This window comes from Aspergillus multicolor (assembly GCF_047715735.1).
Source record: "Aspergillus multicolor strain CBS 133.54 unplaced genomic scaffold BDW74scaffold_41, whole genome shotgun sequence".
Classification (NCBI taxonomy): domain Eukaryota; kingdom Fungi; phylum Ascomycota; class Eurotiomycetes; order Eurotiales; family Aspergillaceae; genus Aspergillus; species Aspergillus multicolor.
The window spans coordinates 212353-229476 of record NW_027395992.1 but is presented as its reverse complement, the minus strand read 5'-3'; the positions used below and the strand labels follow the sequence as shown (position 1 = coordinate 229476).

At 52.1% G+C, this 17124-nt stretch overlaps 8 protein-coding genes across 8 annotated transcripts; 6 read left to right on the top strand and 2 right to left on the bottom strand.

The window, feature by feature from the left end:
- Nucleotides 1–18: 18 nt before the first annotated feature.
- On the top strand, nucleotides 19–2858 carry BDW74DRAFT_188699 (uncharacterized protein). Its single transcript, XM_073731795.1, has 2 exons — nucleotides 19–1278; nucleotides 1453–2858. The coding sequence occupies exons 1-2, from the start codon at nucleotides 25–27 to the stop codon at nucleotides 2719–2721; spliced, it is 2523 nt and encodes an 840-aa protein (XP_073578880.1). The 5' UTR covers nucleotides 19–24; the 3' UTR covers nucleotides 2722–2858.
- A 1395-nt stretch (nucleotides 2859–4253) lies between these two features.
- Nucleotides 4254–5213, top strand: BDW74DRAFT_188696 (polysaccharide deacetylase family protein; the record flags this gene model as incomplete). Its single annotated transcript, XM_073731794.1, has 2 exons — nucleotides 4254–4701; nucleotides 4750–5213. The coding sequence occupies 2 exons, from the start codon at nucleotides 4254–4256 to the stop codon at nucleotides 5211–5213; spliced, it is 912 nt and encodes a 303-aa protein (XP_073578879.1).
- Nucleotides 5214–5436: 223 nt separating this feature from the next.
- Nucleotides 5437–6151, bottom strand: BDW74DRAFT_183105 (uncharacterized protein; the record flags this gene model as incomplete). The annotated part of the gene is made up of 2 exons (XM_073730428.1): nucleotides 5437–5479; nucleotides 5541–6151. The coding sequence occupies 2 exons, from the start codon at nucleotides 6149–6151 to the stop codon at nucleotides 5437–5439; spliced, it is 654 nt and encodes a 217-aa protein (XP_073578878.1).
- A 1447-nt stretch (nucleotides 6152–7598) lies between these two features.
- Nucleotides 7599–8636, top strand: BDW74DRAFT_183104 (ankyrin repeat-containing domain protein; the record flags this gene model as incomplete). Its single annotated transcript, XM_073730427.1, has 1 exon — nucleotides 7599–8636. One exon carries the CDS (start codon nucleotides 7599–7601, stop codon nucleotides 8634–8636), a length of 1038 nt encoding a protein of 345 aa, XP_073578877.1.
- A 109-nt stretch (nucleotides 8637–8745) lies between these two features.
- BDW74DRAFT_183103 (ankyrin repeat domain-containing protein) lies at nucleotides 8746–9715 on the top strand (the record flags this gene model as incomplete). Its single annotated transcript, XM_073730426.1, has 2 exons — nucleotides 8746–8924; nucleotides 9004–9715. 2 exons carry the CDS (start codon nucleotides 8746–8748, stop codon nucleotides 9713–9715), a joined length of 891 nt encoding a protein of 296 aa, XP_073578876.1.
- Nucleotides 9716–10660: 945 nt separating this feature from the next.
- Nucleotides 10661–12054, top strand: BDW74DRAFT_183102 (nucleoside phosphorylase domain-containing protein; the record flags this gene model as incomplete). Its single annotated transcript, XM_073730425.1, has 3 exons — nucleotides 10661–11586; nucleotides 11642–11685; nucleotides 11738–12054. 3 exons carry the CDS (start codon nucleotides 10661–10663, stop codon nucleotides 12052–12054), a joined length of 1287 nt encoding a protein of 428 aa, XP_073578875.1.
- Nucleotides 12055–13414: 1360 nt separating this feature from the next.
- On the top strand, nucleotides 13415–14901 carry BDW74DRAFT_183101 (P1 family peptidase; the record flags this gene model as incomplete). The annotated part of the gene is made up of 5 exons (XM_073730424.1): nucleotides 13415–13505; nucleotides 13565–13749; nucleotides 13837–14326; nucleotides 14463–14521; nucleotides 14581–14901. 5 exons carry the CDS (start codon nucleotides 13415–13417, stop codon nucleotides 14899–14901), a joined length of 1146 nt encoding a protein of 381 aa, XP_073578874.1.
- Nucleotides 14902–14982: 81 nt separating this feature from the next.
- BDW74DRAFT_183100 (uncharacterized protein) lies at nucleotides 14983–16564 on the bottom strand (the record flags this gene model as incomplete). The annotated part of the gene is made up of 3 exons (XM_073730423.1): nucleotides 14983–15909; nucleotides 16052–16489; nucleotides 16544–16564. The coding sequence occupies 3 exons, from the start codon at nucleotides 16562–16564 to the stop codon at nucleotides 14983–14985; spliced, it is 1386 nt and encodes a 461-aa protein (XP_073578873.1).
- Between the last annotated feature and the right edge of the window lie 560 nt (nucleotides 16565–17124).

Sequence of the window (17124 nt, the reverse complement as noted above, 5' to 3'; positions counted from 1 at the left end):
CTTGCTAGTACTTGTGCGATCGACATGCACGATTTAGCAAACATGTCCAAAACCCTCTTGGATTTTGTAACAGACGTTGATAATGGTTTCCTCTCAGATGAGCAGTTCTACCAGGGCGTGTTTAATCTCTGGGAGCAGGTAATGCTGCATTCAACGCCCCCGCACAATGATGACCTTCAGTCCGACCTCCAGGAGAAGAAAAAATATCTTAAGGATGACCCCGAAGCGTTCGGTGCGTTCTGTTTCCGCGAACTCCTTAAAAGGCTCGAGCTAGCCGGGAATGTGGCGTTCTCTTATAAGTCGTCTCCTACGCAAAACGATAACCAGATGGCAAATTTAGACCTCGTCTTTGGTCTCGGAGGACTAGCGCGGGACCTCGTGCAACCACTTGATGAGGAAGGCTCGCCAGATCAATATACGGTCAGATATGAGGAAGTGAAACAGGATTTTGTGGTGGCTGCGTTTTACTCTGCTCGTAGCCCGAAGCTGCTCGAACCGCTGGACGAACTCCCACCTCCAACCGCTACTCGAGAGGAAGCAGAGAAGGGAGTCCCTAAGGGAGATAACACAAAGCCCGTTGGCGAGATGATTGCAAGCTTGTTCGGCCATGAACTCCAACTGGATGAGAGCTGCGGGCCGTGTAAAAGAGGGCTCGAAAGGTGGTTTTTCCTGCTGAGCCCTGGGAACTTCGAGAGATTGCAACCACATCTTTCCCTTGAGCAAGCTAACATTGCTCGCATACTCCTGGAATGGTGGGACGGGTCGACCGACCTCGAAGCCAATGCAGAACAATCAAGGGCTGCGGTATGCCAGTTATCTGCGGTCGACGAATATGAGGAAGAAGATCTAGGGAACCAGTGGGGATATCAGAGGGACATGCAGTCCCTTTTGGGATTTGAATTCTTACGCAAATTAGACCGTCCAACATTAATAGCGGGGTACCGCCAGATATGTGCCCGGGCAGCGGCTGCTCAAAGGCTTGCTGCAGCGGTTTGCTTGTCTCTCAGTGACCAACGCAGCTTTAGTCAACAGCCGCACAATATAAATACCGAAACCAAGGGACCTGCGTATAACAGATCCATCGGCGCATCGCTCTCTCCATGTGCATGGCTTCCACAAGACGTGGTGCACGCTGATATGCCGTATTATCTGTGGGATGTCAAAAAGCGGCGCACCTGTGTCACAAAGGAGCTGAAGGAACGGGTTCAATATACGGCTATCAGCCATACATGGGGCCGCTGGAAGAAGGAGAACGCGCCCTGGGTGCCAGTCCAGGGAGTCGAAGAATAGCTCATTCCTCAAAACACAAAGTTCAACGTAACCGACTTACCAAATATCCTTAAATCTGCTCCGGCAGATACTTGTTTTATTTGGTTTGATTTGCTCTGCATTCCCCAAGAGCCCGAAAGTGCTGAGCTCAAGCAGATAGCACGTAATGAAATTGCTCGCTAGGCTACGATCTTTCGCGGTGCTACACATGCCATTGCCTGGCTGAACGACGTGGATGGGTGGGAGGGCCTGCATGCCGTCCTTCGCATTCTCTCCATCAAATACATGAGCTTGATAAGTGAGCTCCCATCCTGGATGCTCGACCTTGCCAACGCCGACCCGGAGGTGCGCCTCGAGCTTGCTTCTTCTCCCGATATGTCCAAATCTGGTGAACTAAATGGATGGTTCTCCTCCCTGTGGACACTGCAAGAGCTATGCCTTCGGCCTGACATGATCCTGTGCGATCGCCTGTGGAATGCCTTTGCAGTTAGAGGGAGCAAGGAAACAGCTGTCCGGCTTGATGATCTTGTCGCCCTGAGACGTAGAGTACCAGACGAGAGGCTTCTGGAGCAAGAGAAACGTGATACCTTTGACCTCTTTGGTGGCGACATGGCTGAGAACGACTACCCACCGGTGATCGAGGGCCTTCATTATCTGTTTCTCCGTTGTGCACTAATTGAATTTCCCAATGTATCGAGAGAGGCCATCCTCTCGATGGGCGGCCAGCGGTATTGCCAGGCGAACCGAGCAGAGGCCATCATGTCCGCCATCGGAGCGGTAGATTGGTACAGCACTGCCATGCAAGACATATCAGATTCGCCAGAGTCCCATCCGCCATTTTCAGCGAATGGATACCCACTAGCGTTTCTTCAAGAGGTCGCAGACAAAGTCGGCCCTCAATTCTACGCTGCAAATATTCCTGGAGCTGGACTAATTCCAGATCTCTTGCGAACTCTCAAGTCGAGCCCGAGTACCATATATCAAGGCCCCGGAACAATGCTACCATTCGGCTTCGACAGATACGCCAAGATTCATAGTACGGCTGCCAGCACCGGCATTCCCAATATCGCCCACCCGTCGGTGAAGACATGGAGGATCAACACGGATCTTAGTGTTGATATCCACCAGGCGAGCATTATCTCCTATACGGGGCAGGTGCGGTCTGTGGATCATGAAATCCTGGCAGACATGCATGCTCCCCCTCCAGGGACCTCTTTCTCCCAATTAGAAGATATTCATCAACCGGATACGGATCTAGATCACTGGGTGGATAATTATCTTCCAAAAACTCGCAATTTTGCGGTTTGTTTGCGCTATGGGCGCCAGATAGATGGTATTCTTCTTAAGGAGCTTGCAACTGGTGACCTTGTCAATATTGGCAGCTTCTGGTGCAAGCCAGACCCTTTGGTCTCGGTACCCAAGACTTACAAAGTCGATTGGCATGTGCTGTAAGGGGGGTTGTATGGGTGAATCTAGGTTATCTATTGCCGAAGGGTTTGATTAAGTGTCCCCGGAGTCCTCGTCCAGAATTAATTTGGCCTTGCAATTTGATTCAGTCACACAAACTCAGCGTTTTAAGCAAGGCACGCTGATTTCTATTTCGCCTATGTTACCAAGATACACAGGCGCATTGGAACTCCTGGACAATATCTGGTTGTTTGGACTCAATGGCTGCTTATTGATCCCATAGATGCACGTTAATTTATAGTGCATGAGCTCCAGCTCTTCTCCGTGTCGTAGTCGTATTCGTCCCCGTGTCTCTCCACGAATCTGGTAGGGAGGCTAAGCTGAATCGTGGTTGCGTAAGATCTCAGATCGGGCTCGGGATGCATGTTCTGCGGTCGCTTCAGGGCTGGGTGAGTTGGCCAGCGAGTCAGGATCCGAATTCTCGACCAATCTTATTAGCATGGACTGGCTAGAAGTAGTGTCGGTGAACGATAAGAGTATAATCGCTCCGCTTGCATTATTAGTGCCTTTGACATTACCGCTGCCGTTCCTTCGACTAAAAACAGTACCTAAGCTGGTGCCAACATATTTTGCCAAACCGGTTCGAACAGTTTGTATCAACAATGATGTTCAGTATTAGAGCCATTTCCAAGGCCATATGATGCTTCTAAGGAACACAAAGAAAGTCCGGACTGGTCTCAATGAGGTCAAACAGCGAGCCACGAAACCCAAGCCGTCGCTGTTCTCAGACATACTTATTAAAGGCCACCAGGCCATCCACGCAGGCTGGGCGAGTGCAAAGCTAAGTCGAAATCTCCCAGGTATCTTCTTCTTCGGGGCACGAGACTTGTAGAAGGGCTATAAACGTTGGGAATACAGAATGCAGAGTTTTGCCGAGGGCCTCGCAGTAGCGAAGAAACGGGCTTTTGCTGCGGAAATCTTATTCGCGAGGGCTGTTGCAATTGAGTTGCAGCTGCCAGTCAAGGGGATGCGATGCCAGTGAATAATCAGCAGTGCCGCTGCCCGGTAGATGGTGGCCTGTGTGGTTATTGACATTCTCTCAAGCACGGTACACTTCGACAGACCGGATTCATCAGGTGTCCAGCCACGCACCTCCTTCTCAATCTTGTCCAGTGTATTGCCGTCTTCTTGACCGTTCTTCTGTGCTAAGCTGAAGACTCAAACGTCATATATAGTGGGCAGCAGGGATGCGCAGAGACCCGCCACACGGTCGACGACTCCGTTGCGACTCAAAATCCCCAGTGCGAGATACATTTTATTTAGCATTTCCGGAGAGTGAGATCACGAAAGTCATATGATGGTTAGTTGGGAACTGGTAAGACGTGGGGATAGTGGAAACCCCGGGTTTTTGCCGATAATACATGGTTAGTACAGTAATCAATCTGCGGTTGAGGAGGGAGTGGGATCTCTGAGGGCCCACCCCACCCCACTCTACTCTATCCCACTTGTCTTCTCCGATCGGACGCCCTCCGATTCTTTCTCCATCCTCTTTCCACAAGACACCTATCGAGCCGACCATGTCCGCCCGCCGAGTCCAAGTCCTTTTGTCCGTCGATTTCGATGCCGTTTCTGGTTTTCTAGGAACGGGCGCCTCGCCTACTAATGGCCTGGCTGATTTCAGCAGCGGCTACTTTGCAGCTCAGGTCGGCGTACCCCGCTTGCTGCGTCTGTTCGAGAAACATGGCATTTCCTCTTCAGTGACCTGGTTTGTCCCCGGTCACTCGATGGAGTCTTTTCCCAAGGAGACCAAAGCAATTGTCGACTCTGGAGCTGAGGTTGGCTGCCATGGTTACGCACACGAGGGCGCGACGCAGTTGACCGAAGCCCAAGAGAAGGATGTCATCCACAAGTGCGTTCAGCTTGCTACGGAGCTGACAGGGAAGAAGCCGCTGGGGTGGAGAGCTCCGTTGTATCAACTTCGGGAGCATACTATCAAAGTTCTTGAAGAGCATGGCTTTTTATATGGTGCGACACCCCATTACCCATACGATGTTCTGGTTTTAACATCGACAGATACCTCCTTGACCCACCACGACTCCTCCCCATACTTCTTGGTTTCTCGAACAACACCCCAACCAATCGACTTCTCCTCTTCAGTCTCAGCCTCCAGCTGGATGCACCCGCTTCCTCCACCCGCACAGCGGACTGCCAGCACGCTGGTCGAGATCCCGTGCAACTGGTACATGGAGGATATGACACCAATGCAGTTCCTCCCCGCAGCCGCCAACTCACACGGCTTCGTGAGCCCCGAAACAATCGAGACGAATTGGAAGGCGCGATTTGAGTTCTTGTATCATGAGACCATCGACGGCCAGCAGCAGGACTTTGTGTTCCCGCTTGTTCTCCACCCTGATACCAGCGGCATGGCGCATGTCATTGGTATGATTGATCGGGTTATTGGGTGGTTGAAGGGGTGGGAGGGGGTTGAGTTTGTTACGTTTGGAGAGTGTGCGAAGGGGTGGAAGGAGAGGCAGTAGTCTTGACGAATTGAGATATTACTGAACTCGTGAGGTGTGATCTAAAAGGCCGTTACATTTTATATCGCTAGCTATCTGACTATCAAGTACATCCATCAGTGCATCTCAACTGAATCAATATCCGTAGACATAATCCCCGACTCGGGTTTACCAACACTAGTCTTCAGCTCGTCATCACCAAGCCCCTACCAGAAACTCTCGCAACGCTCCAGTCAACATCCAGCTAAACCTCTTTTTGACTCCCGTCTTTCTCCTCCACTCGCTCCCTACACACTCATCAGCACCAACCCCAATATCACAAGCAAAGAATACGAAAAAAGAGCATACCTCATAAGCACCCTCCTCAACCCGCGACACAACCTCTCAAACTCATCCCCCTCATCCCCCATCCCCATCCTCATCTGCCTCGACACCTCGCGCCCCTTCCCGTCCTTCCCAATAACCCGCACCTTAACACTCTTCCCCTTATTCACCCAGCCGCGAAAACTCCCGCCTAATCCCAGACGGTCCAGTTTATCGCACTCCACCGCGCGGCCGTCGAGCTCTCGACTCAGGAGCTGGGAGAAGTCCCTATTTGCAGGGCTAATGAAGAGCGGGTCGATGGCGCCGGAGGAGGGACTGAATTCGGACTCGAAGCACGCGAATTCGGATTCCGGAGTTGTGGTGGAAGGATCGTAGGCTGTGTGCGTTGTGCCGACGGCGTTGTCGGTGCCGGAGATTGTGCCCTCGGACCGTTCCGGGGAGAGGATTGTGCGTTCGAGGATTTCGATTTGGATAGAGTCTGGACCGGTGGAGGGGTGAGTTTGGGGGGGAGGGGAGGGGAGGCTTGGTGTACTTGTGAGTGTCCTGGAGTGCAGGTGGAGGGCTGAGAGGCAGGGGTTAGGTGTAAAGGCTCGGAGGGTGGTTGTGAGTGTGCTTGGTTTGATGCGAAGCGTCATTCTGAGATTCAGGGTTTATCAATTAACGGATTTGAGTAGTCATATTGAAGATCAAAGCTTGAAGGGTTAGATCGACATATTAGCACTGCTGGAGGGTAGGAAGAAGGACATTTAACGATGGGCAGTCGGCGCCTATCCATGGATAACGATTCTTGACGTCACATCTGTACCACTCGATAACAAGGCCTCGAATCGGTCGAGTCCTTCGACGGAGGACTGTACGCCGCGAGATGAATGGGCAGGGAACCATTACTGGATTGTCGGTATGGTTGCACTGCGGTCTGCGCCAAATGGCTGGTGTTGAATCTGAAAGATTGATTGGATGATACGCCTTCATACTCGCTGCCTTTGAACAGAAAAGGCTGATGCTCGCATACTGGGCTTAGGCAGTCTTGTTATCGATTCTGGAAGTGCGGGGGTGGGGTGACGATAATCGTTGATTCTGCCATATGGAATAGTGAAACATGGAGCCTGGGGAAAGCTCAGGCTGGAGCTGCAGCTGTCGAGCTTGAACCGTGGGACAGGGCTGGTTGGTTCTGTGCCCGCCACCACGAGTCTCGGCCGGTCCATTCTTTTTCGCTACGTCCTCGTGACATGAACACTATCCGTCTATCGCCCTCATTGACAGGGTGAACCTCTCGACCTTGCTCACTGAAAGACGCTACGAATTCATTTAATTCAATAGATACAAACGAAACAATGCAGCCCATACTCTGCAGTAGACTATCTGATATACCGCAACACCCTCATCGCATGAAAAGTCCTATAGACACCAAACAGAGTCGATCCAACCCCCACGCCACCAGCACTCCAGGCTGCGCCTTGGTGGTATAGAGAGGCGTAGGGGATGCGACCGTCTGCGGGGGGTTTCTGGCCACATTAGGGACGTTAAAGAGGAAAGGGGTCAAGGTGAACGTACAGTTCGCAGTCGGCGACCTGCTGCTTGGCCGCCGCGGCCGAGGAGGATTTGAAACATTATGGTCGTTTTGTTATTATTCTTGTCCTTGGAATTGATGGGATTGTTTGAATGGTGATGGTTGGATGAAGGTGAATGATATTGTGGTTGGGGTCCGTTATATATAAAGTTGGGTGGGAGCATGACGTGGAGAGAATGGCTAGAATACGACGTCCATGGTTCAGATATCTCTCCAAAAGACAATCCATGGATGTTCTTGGTTTCGAATGTCTTTGATATTGGTTACTGTAGATAATGGCCGAGGCGATGAATAATACATAGACTTAGGGATACTCGAATCACCCAACCCGTAACAAAGAGCCTGCCTGTACATATAGTTAGCCAAGGCTATATTTGGCGAAAGAGTGGTTACTAGAACAGCGCTTTTGGCTGGCCCAAGAAGGTTTAGCGCGGACCGGGATCGGAAAATGGTCGAGGTTTGGCCGAGTCGTCTATCGCGCGGGGTCCCTTCCATTATTGTGTCCCACTATCATGTCTTCCCAGTCTCGTTCATTCGACGTTCTGCCGTTCGATATAATACAATTGATCCTTCTGCATGTATCAATTCTCGATTATCACTCTCTAAAACTCGCCGGTAATCGTCGCCTCACTGAACTGATCCAAGATGCCCTCTCCCGCTTTTCCCGCACTGAGTACCTCGACGCGATCGCCAAGGAGGATGCACGTGAAAAAGGTCTGCCAGAGGGAGTTTGCCGAAAACCCATGGAGATCCTGATCGAAAGAGGTCGACCGGAACTCGCACTTTATTACAAGACAAAATATCAGCACGGCCGTCATCACTGCAAGGAATATGACGCCTCGCAACGCATGGCTGGCGAGAAGCGCTCATATGCATTGGCGCTGCAATGGGCCGCCTACTACGGCCAGGAGCCCATTGTCGAGCTACTAATCGATCGCGTCAATCTCCGCTCCGGGGAGTCGCGGCGGACTGCACTCCACTACGCCGCTATAGCCAACCAAGTCGGAACAGCGGCGCTTCTTCTACGGCACGGCGCCTACGTGAACGCCTCTGACGACGACGGCAAGACTCCTTTGGCATTTGCGCTCGAGGAGAATGCAACTGAGGTAGCGGAGGTTCTACGGGCGCATGGAGGTCTCAAGGATTGGCCGACCATCCTGAAAACCGAAGACTGGGCCCGTTATATTCGCGACTGGCGAGCAGGTGCTACCAAGCTCTCTATCCAGAAATATTACATTACACCCGCAATGATATCTCAATGCTGGCAGTTGAAGGCTTGCCTGAGGTACTATAGCCTCAGACGCACGAATGCGCCACCCCGTGATATTCTTCGCCATCAAAAACATATTCTTTGCCTGGCTTTCAGAGAATATGACCCGTGCATGGTTCAGTTCGTGCTTGATGAAGGGTGGCCAGTCAATGAGCCCGTCAGTGGCCATTTGACAGCATTGCAGCTTGCGGCAACCTGGCAACATCTCGAGATCACTCGGTCGTTGCTCGAACGCGGAGCTGACCCAAATGTCACGGAAGACTCCTCCAAACAGCAATGATTTCTAGGAACAATGACCTCGTCAAATTATATCGCGACTTCGGGATTCCTATCGATACAACAAATGAGAACGGCCAAACAGCCCTCCACCCCGGTACAACAAGCCCGCCATGCAAAACATTATCGATCTTGGAGCCGACATAGAGCGGCTGGACGATGAAGGCAACACCCCACTGCTGGCGGCTTCACAGGCCTCCATGATGCCATCCATCATTATGGAGACGCTTCTAGAGGCACGCGCTAATGCAAATGTGCGGGATTCAGAGGGACTCGCACCGCTCGCCTACTTGTTGCTTAGTGATAATAATCTGCCACTTTAAACCTTGATCGAACTTCTGCTGAAATATGGAGCTGACGTGAACATTCAGCATCATGAGGGGCGCGCCTCGTTACATTTCTTCTGTTTCAAGGTACCCCATGAATTACGAGAAATGCATACATGAATTGCTGCTCGACAATGGGGCTGACTTGAACATGATGGACGCCAAAGGACGTACACCTCTGCATTTTCTGGCTGCACATGCCCAAACTGCCAATGGGGCTAGAGACCTCCTCATCAGGGGTGCCCATGTCGATCCCCGGGATCATCAGGGAAACACACCCCTGCACTACGTCTTGCGTCCGCACTGCCCCTTCCGCTCAATGGCCATCTGCATTTGCCTCCTTGAGTATGGCGCCAATCCAAACCTCCTATCCGGCGACGGACAATCACCTCTACATTTGATTCTGCATCCCAAAAGCCCAGCCAGACCCTCGCCCAAGGTCATCAGGCCTCGGGCTTACAGCTTCCGCAGCGTCTGCGAAATCTTCCTGAGAAACGGAGCCGATTCCAAGGTCGTTGACGGACAGGGCAAAACTCCGCTGCATCTGCTTTTGAGCGGGCCGCTGCTTGGACAGGACGAGTATGGGATATGCGTTAGACTACTTCAGCGGGGCGCTGATGTGAATGCGCGGGATCATCTTGGGCTGACACCGCTGGGGTGTCTCGCCCAATTTTTGGATTCCGGTACGGCTGTTGGGGATCTGGAGTCTGTGAAAACTACGATGGGGTTGTTGAGGGAGCATGAGGCGGTGATCTGATGGCTTTTGATGCGATGACCGGCTCGCTGCAAAGAATCGAAGCGATTCTTCTGCTCCTCCTTCACCTGCCATCCGATCTTGATACCCTTTTCCCATCCAATCCTACAAAAAGGATTGGGGGACTCGTGACGGTGGCGTATTTGACAATAGCATATTCGGAAATAACCAGTACTTACGTGCTTCCTGATTTCGCCCTCTTATCGACGTAATGAGTCTCATAGTAGGACCCAACGCCGCCATTTCATACTGTGGTTCACTGTTACGGCATGATGCGATTCTTTTGTCTTAATTTACCCAGCCGGCTTCTGACTGCATTGATAAACCCCCATGCACAATTCTGCAAACTCGAACGGAGATAGGAAGGACGATTTTCTGACAAGGATACATTTCATGATTCCATATTCAGGCAATGATTGTGATGCAAGACAACAAGGCTAAGAACTACTAGGGTTCGAGAGTAGGATCCGAAAGCTGGAAGGTCTACCTACTACATACACTCAGTTAGCTTGGGTGCCTCGCAAGTGGAAATTCCTCTGTCTATGTTTATTTCTCTCCAGCATCCCTCTCTCCTGATGCTATGTAGAGAAGATCCTCAGAATCGTCGTGGTGGATGTTTTTGGATCAGACCTCGGAGGATAAGAAATTGCGAATTGATAATGCCCCCCGCCGACTCTGCCTTGCGCCCTTTCTGCCTTCCCCGTCGCCTTGAGAGCCGGAATGTCGGTAATTGGATGCTCTATCGTGGCGCATGCAGCAGGTACGACCTTGAGCCCACGTCAGGTGATCCCATATTCAACAAGGCAGCCTCGTTGCTGCCCGTCATCTCCCCCTCTTCATCCTCTCGCAATCTGTCGGCGAACTCGTCTTCAATTTTTCTCTTTGTGAATTGCACCCTACTTGATTACCGACGTCGTTTGACGTCTGAAACTTGCTCGCTCCATCGAAATGAACAAACGCAATTTGCTGAATGCAGAACAGGGCAAACCCAGCCCGCCGTACTCCCGCAAGCGCCAGAAAACTTCCGGCGATGTCTGCCCCCCTACGCTTCGACATGACGATTACACCATTGCATGGATATGTGCGCTCTACATCGAGATGGCAGCAGCGCTGACCATGTTGGACGAGACCCACGCATCGCTGCCCACGTCTTCCGGTGATACCAACACCTACACTCTCGGACAAATTGCGCAGCATAAAGTCGTGATTGTTTGCCTACCTGCGATGCAATACGGGACGATCAATGCCGCTAATGTCGTCACGAACCTTCGACGCACTTTTCCTTCAATTCGAGCCGGCTTGATGGTTGGAATTGGTGGCGGCGTGCCCGGAAAGGATGACATCCGCTTGGGCGATATTGTTGTGGGAACAAGAGTTATGCAAAGCGATCTGGGGAAGGTTGTGGAAAACGGAGAGCTCCGTCGAACCGCGATTGCCAGATTGCCGGACCAGCTACTATGTACTGCTGTTTCGAGTCTCCGCGCAAAGCATGAGTTGCAGCCTAGTCGCGTGTCCTCGATACTGCGACAGAAGCTAGAAGGATATCCAGAGTACAAGCAACCTCAATTACCGGATCGGCTATTTCAAGCGACATATAACCATGTCAACCCAGACGGAAGCTGTAACGATTGTGACGACACGAAGCTACTGCCGCGAAGTACTCGGGCATCCAATTCTACGAAAACCCACTACGACGGAATTGCCTCCGGAAATCAGGCCATTAAATGTGGCCAATCTAGGGATCACATTGCGAGAGAGCTTGATAGCATATGTTTTGAGATGGAGGCCGCCGGGTTGATGGACGTACTCCCTTGTCTTCCAATTCGCGGGATTTGTGACTATTCAGACTCGCACAAGAACAAAGAATGGCAGAGGTACGCTGCAGGAATGGCTGCAGCCTACGCCAGAGAGTTCCTCGAAGAGTTACAGGGTCTCTCTGAACGCCCAAAAAATTGCCCACGTGCATGATCCCGGTGAGCACCGCTAGCGAGCACAACACATATACTGCTGATGCAATTTGTCTAGTGCAAGTTGAAGTTCTGGACAGGCGACAACTGTTGTTAGACTCCCTGGATTTCGACAAAATTGATTTCCGCAGGTCAACCATTAAGCCCGCCCACGCTAAAACATGCGAATGGTTCCTCAATCACCTCGACTACCTACTGTGGCTGGGATCTAAAGGCTTGCGAGACCACCACGGCTTCTTGTGGATTAGTGGAAAGCCAGGCGCCGGCAAGTCTACGATCATGAAGTTTGCCTATCTGAATTCGAAGAAGAAAGCACGTTCCGGAAAGAACAAAACGGCCTCGAGGCAAGGAACAATACAGGATCAACGCCTCTGATAATCGCTGCATCCAAGCTCTACGACCATGCCACTATTGTGGAGACGTTGATCGCAAATGGGGTATGGGTTAATGCTCCGAGTAACGGTGGACTAACACCTGTCATGGTCGCTCGTCTAAATTGCAACACATTCACACTGGAAATCCTTCTCAACAATGGAGCTGAGATAGACGCCAGGGACAATCAGGGGAACACAGCACTTGACCTAGCATGTTATTGGGGTCATGCGGAATGCGAGCAGATAATGCTTCAGTACATGGAGACGAGTAGCTGGGCCACGGGGAAGATACATTGATCCGCTATGTTTCCTCGAGTGAAGACCGAAAGAGAACACATCCCCGCGCGACCAGAGTTCCACGCAAGCTTGACATCGAAGCCTTGATACATGGTAGACCAGACACATGTTTCTGACGATGGCCGGACCTTGCTTGAACGACAACGCTGCGGTTCACCCCCACACCCGAGCTTACGGCTCAAGCATGACCGCGTCTAGATGCATCGTTTGACCGTCCTGTTATCCGTTTAGTTGGATTGACGAGGCAGCAATCGGTTCCCTGTTTGAGATTGCATTTCCAATAGCTAGCTCTCTCAACATTAGAACCGAAACAATGTGAAAAGCTGTCCGCAGCGCCGCGATGGTCGACCCCGCGAGCCTTACCGGGCGTAGGTGTTGTCTAACAAAACGGAGTGCTCCGGGGACGACTCGGCTGAGTGGCAGAACGCTGCATTCGACGACGTCCTTTGCTCCGGCGGCAGTCTCGATGCAATCTCGTATGACGCCTTGAAATCACGCAAGAGACTCATTGCCCCCTGGAGAAGCTGCTTGCGGTAGTTTTGCGACCTGTTTCCAATTATTGAAAAATCTACGCCTACAATATGACAAGTGAGGCGCCATCGTTCGGTCGGTACAATCGGTAGGCATCAACATACACCAGCTTGACTAGGAAGGTGCTAACAAGAACACTAAGGCTAGGCTGCGCTGTACCAGCATTGGAGCACCAACTTATTGCTGTCTGAGCCGCTTCGCTATCTACTGTCTAGTTACCGACCGAACGGCACCACCTCTGTATGGACGCACTTTGACACTAAAACTAGGTCGCTCCATAACCCACGACAAGAGACAAAGGAATAATCCCGTCGCCTGGGCCTAGCGCACGCTAATTTAATCATAATGTTGCATTCGCGGCGCCGGTATCGAGTCTGGCAGAGAGCGGCCTAGGCTGCAATTGACCGGGCCCGGGTATAAATTGTCTTGCATCTCCAACTCAACTAAGCTTCTCCAACTCGCGTTTTTCAACCCCAACAAGCACACCAAGCTTCAGCCAAGTCATTTTACACCAGGACCCATAACTGCGCAAAATGGGCGGCACACGCCCCCGAATCCGCGATCTGGGCTACAGCCCCGGGCGCTTCAAGCCCGGTCCAAAGAACTCCCTTCTCGACGTGGAAGGTATGCCTGCCATTGACTAAAGCAGTATAGTTAGTGCTTGGGACTCATCTATCGCTTAGGCGTAACGGTCGGCCAAGTAACAATCCACGCCGAACCCAACATCCACACCGGCATCACAGTGATATTCCCGCGCGGTGTGGACGGAACCCGCAAAATCCCCTGCTACGCTGCGAGTCATGATCTCAACGGGATGGGCGAGTTCACGGGGACGCATGGCATTGCCGAGTGGGGGTTTACGAATAGCGTACTTACTCCCCTACAAACTTTCCACCTTAACCCCGTACCGTTTTTTTCGTTTCTTTGAAAGAGGCTGATGAAGCTGGGACGGCAGCCAATCGCCCTCACGAACACCGTCAGCATCGGAAAAGTCTACGATGCGCTGTTCACATTCCAATTTGAGCAGGCCGATGCGCAGGGTGAGAACGACATCGAGTCGGGCCGACGGATGACGATCCCCGTTGTAGGCGAGACGTTCGACGGGCTTCTAAACGACATCCGGCAGTCTGTAATCGATAAAGGCGCTGTATACCGCGCTATCGAAGCCTCAAAGACGCAAAGCGAGATCCTGGAGGGGAACCATGGCGGAGGCACGGCAATGCGGTGTCATGGGTGGAAGGGGGGAACTGGGACGTCGTCAAGAATTGTTCCGGGTATAAACGGGAAGAAGTATACGCTTGGTGCCATTGTTCAGGCGAATCATGGCGCCAAGCTGGATTTGCGCATTGGGAATGTTCCGATCGGCGAGCTGTTGGATAAGGAGAGGAGGGAGAGGGGAGACGAAGAGGTGCCGTTGCCGGCGGCTGGACGGGCGGCGGAGGGGAGTGAGTACATGTATCCGCCTTTACTTGTCAAGAAGGTTCATTGCTGATACGGGCGTAATTAGGTATCTTGGTTGTTATTATGTGAGTGGCGGATAGGTATGCTTTTTCCATTTATCTGCTAACGTTGGGACCCTAGTACGGACGCTCCTCTCCTCCCTCACCAGCTTCGTCGCATCGCGCAGCATGCAGGCATGGGTATCACGCAGGGAAGTTGAACCGGCTTTCACCATCATCCTCCAACTAACGTTTACCAGGTTGGCGGCCACTCCGCCGGGCGTAACGTCTCCGGCGAGATATTCCTCGCGCTCTCAACAGGCAGCGTACCAAACGAGCTCGCGACCGGGTCAAGCGGTTTCGACTATCTCCCACCACTCGAAACGCACAATGTTGAGACGCTCAAGAACGAAGTCATCGACTCGCTGTTCTACGCGACGTCCGAGGCTGTCGAGGAAGCGATTCTGAATTGTCTATGCAAGGCCGAGACGCTGAAGGGGTTCAAGGGACGGAGTACAGAGGCGTTACCGGTGGACAGGGTTGGCAAGTTGCTGGGGAGGTATATGGTGAAGGTGGATTAGCTTTCCAGCTTTTACTATAGTAGTAACCGTTGCGGATGGACATCGACAGCTGTAGAATGGACCCAGCTACTAGGTTGGTCACTACAACTCATCTATATCTTCATCATCCCCACTATCAGGCCACGTTATATGCGGATACTCCATGGCGTCCAAATCCAAAACGTCAAGCTCAACCCCATACCGCGCCCCCATCCGCCTAAACTTCCGCTGTGTCTTCGGCTTCCACTCGTTCGTACCAGCAAACTCCAGCCGCAGGGCAATGCGCCGCAAGCGCGGCGTGCAAATTCCCGCCTTCATCTCATCCAGCCACTTCTTGACCACGCCGATGATGGTGTGTTCCTCCCACCCCCATGGCGGTATGCCAGCAAAGAAGCATTCATCATTCTGCAGCGCCAGATCGTCTGTTATTACAACGCTCTCCACGTTCGGAAGCATGACACTGTACAGGCGTTTGCTGGGGTCCCGCCCGAACCCGACGAGGAAGACGAACGGAATTTGCAGAGTTTTGATACTCGCGCAGCTTGTTAGCTCTTGTAGAGAACCTGAAACTTTAACACCAGGGTGCACGACATCATAGTATGCAGGGTCCAGTTCCGCGTCGAGAACGAGGTCAGTGAGGGTTTCTCGAATCCGAGCAATCGCCGCAACGAGCTGGTCGAGGTGCACCGTGTCTGTTGTGAATTCGTCACGGTATTTCTGCAGTCCTCTGTCGTAGAACCAATAGTATCTGAAGAATTGGACGTTGGATGTAGAGGAAAGGAGGTCGCCGAGATATTTCTCACGGATGGAGAATAACTCCAGCGATGTTAGGTTGGGCACAGATGGTCGATGTCTTGCGGGCCACGTCCACGAGGACGGATTCTCGATGCCTGCTACAATGCGCTGGATGCTTGGCAGGTAGAAGAGTGGCAGCACGTCCAGTGTATTCTTGATATTCCTGTCGGGTACACCGCTGTGATTCGGCTCCAGCTGGAACAAGACATCGCGGAGGTGTCGAAAGTCAGGAACCTTTCACCGTCCAGTCTCGAGAATTCCAGATCTAAGCACCATGCCTATCATGCGGGTCTCTACAACGAAGATGCAGCCTAGATATAGGCTTCGCAGATTAGGTAGCTGCGATAGGAGGAGCGTGAGAAGCGCATCCACTGACCCGATGGCAGATCCAGTGCCCGGGTGCCGAGAGCTCCTCGATCCAGGTCTTCGCATACGACAGGCCCGTCCATTCGATGAACAAGCGTGCGGAATTGACGAGAGCAAACGGAACAGGAATCTTGGAAATGATGACGGCGCGGGCCATTTGGAAGGCGCGGAATAGGCCACGCCCTTCTAGACAGAGTTCCGTGATATGGGCAGCCAGTGACGGTCGGGATAGGAGCGTCCATATCAATGCGGCCAATGGTGACGGGAAGTTGGTTTGCTCCCAGACCATATGAATACTAAAGTAGAGAAACGGTTCGACAAACGCGTGGAGGTGGACGTTTGTGAGGCTGAGAGCACGGTATTCGGCAATGTCGAGTAGGGGGAAGATCATGTATAGGATGTCCGCTGGGTAGGTAGCCAAGCCGGCTGCTGAGGATGTTGCACGTTTCTTGCATACAGTTGTCAGTAATAGGATTAAGGAGGTCAGCGCGGGAGAACGAACGGGTCTCGTAGGCAGCGTCATGGCGTTATTTGACTAATTTCGTTATCTACTGCCATTCCCTAGGCGTTCGCGGAACCAGACATTGTAGAGGTCGAGATTCCTTTCGACCATGGCTATTGAGTAGGAACGAGGTATAGGGATGACTCACAAGTATAGCAGGACAGACGAAAGGCGGGGATAGAGTACACTGGAGCATAAGTTGGTGGCGGAGGTTGATGATGGTCGATGGGAACGGCCTGAAACGCCTTTCGCAATATCATTGTGGCCCCCGCATGCAGCCAAGTCGAGAGAGTGAACTGAGGATCGTTCAGGACAAAAAGGGAAACCGCTCCAAGAAGAGAAGAAGGCGCTGCGCTGTCGCTGACGCTGTCGGTGTCGAGTGATGTAGGAACCGTGGTTAACAGGAAGGAAAGGGATCGGGCAGAGTGCAAGCGCGAGGGCAGTGCAGTCAGCAGGAGATTGCCGAGGCAATATTATCTGGCTTGAAGAAACAGACTTGCTCGGCATAATAGGTATAAGCATCAGAAGCCTGTAGGTGGCTTGATCTTGTCTGGTCGGGATAGTCCTCCTTCGCCCTCCAA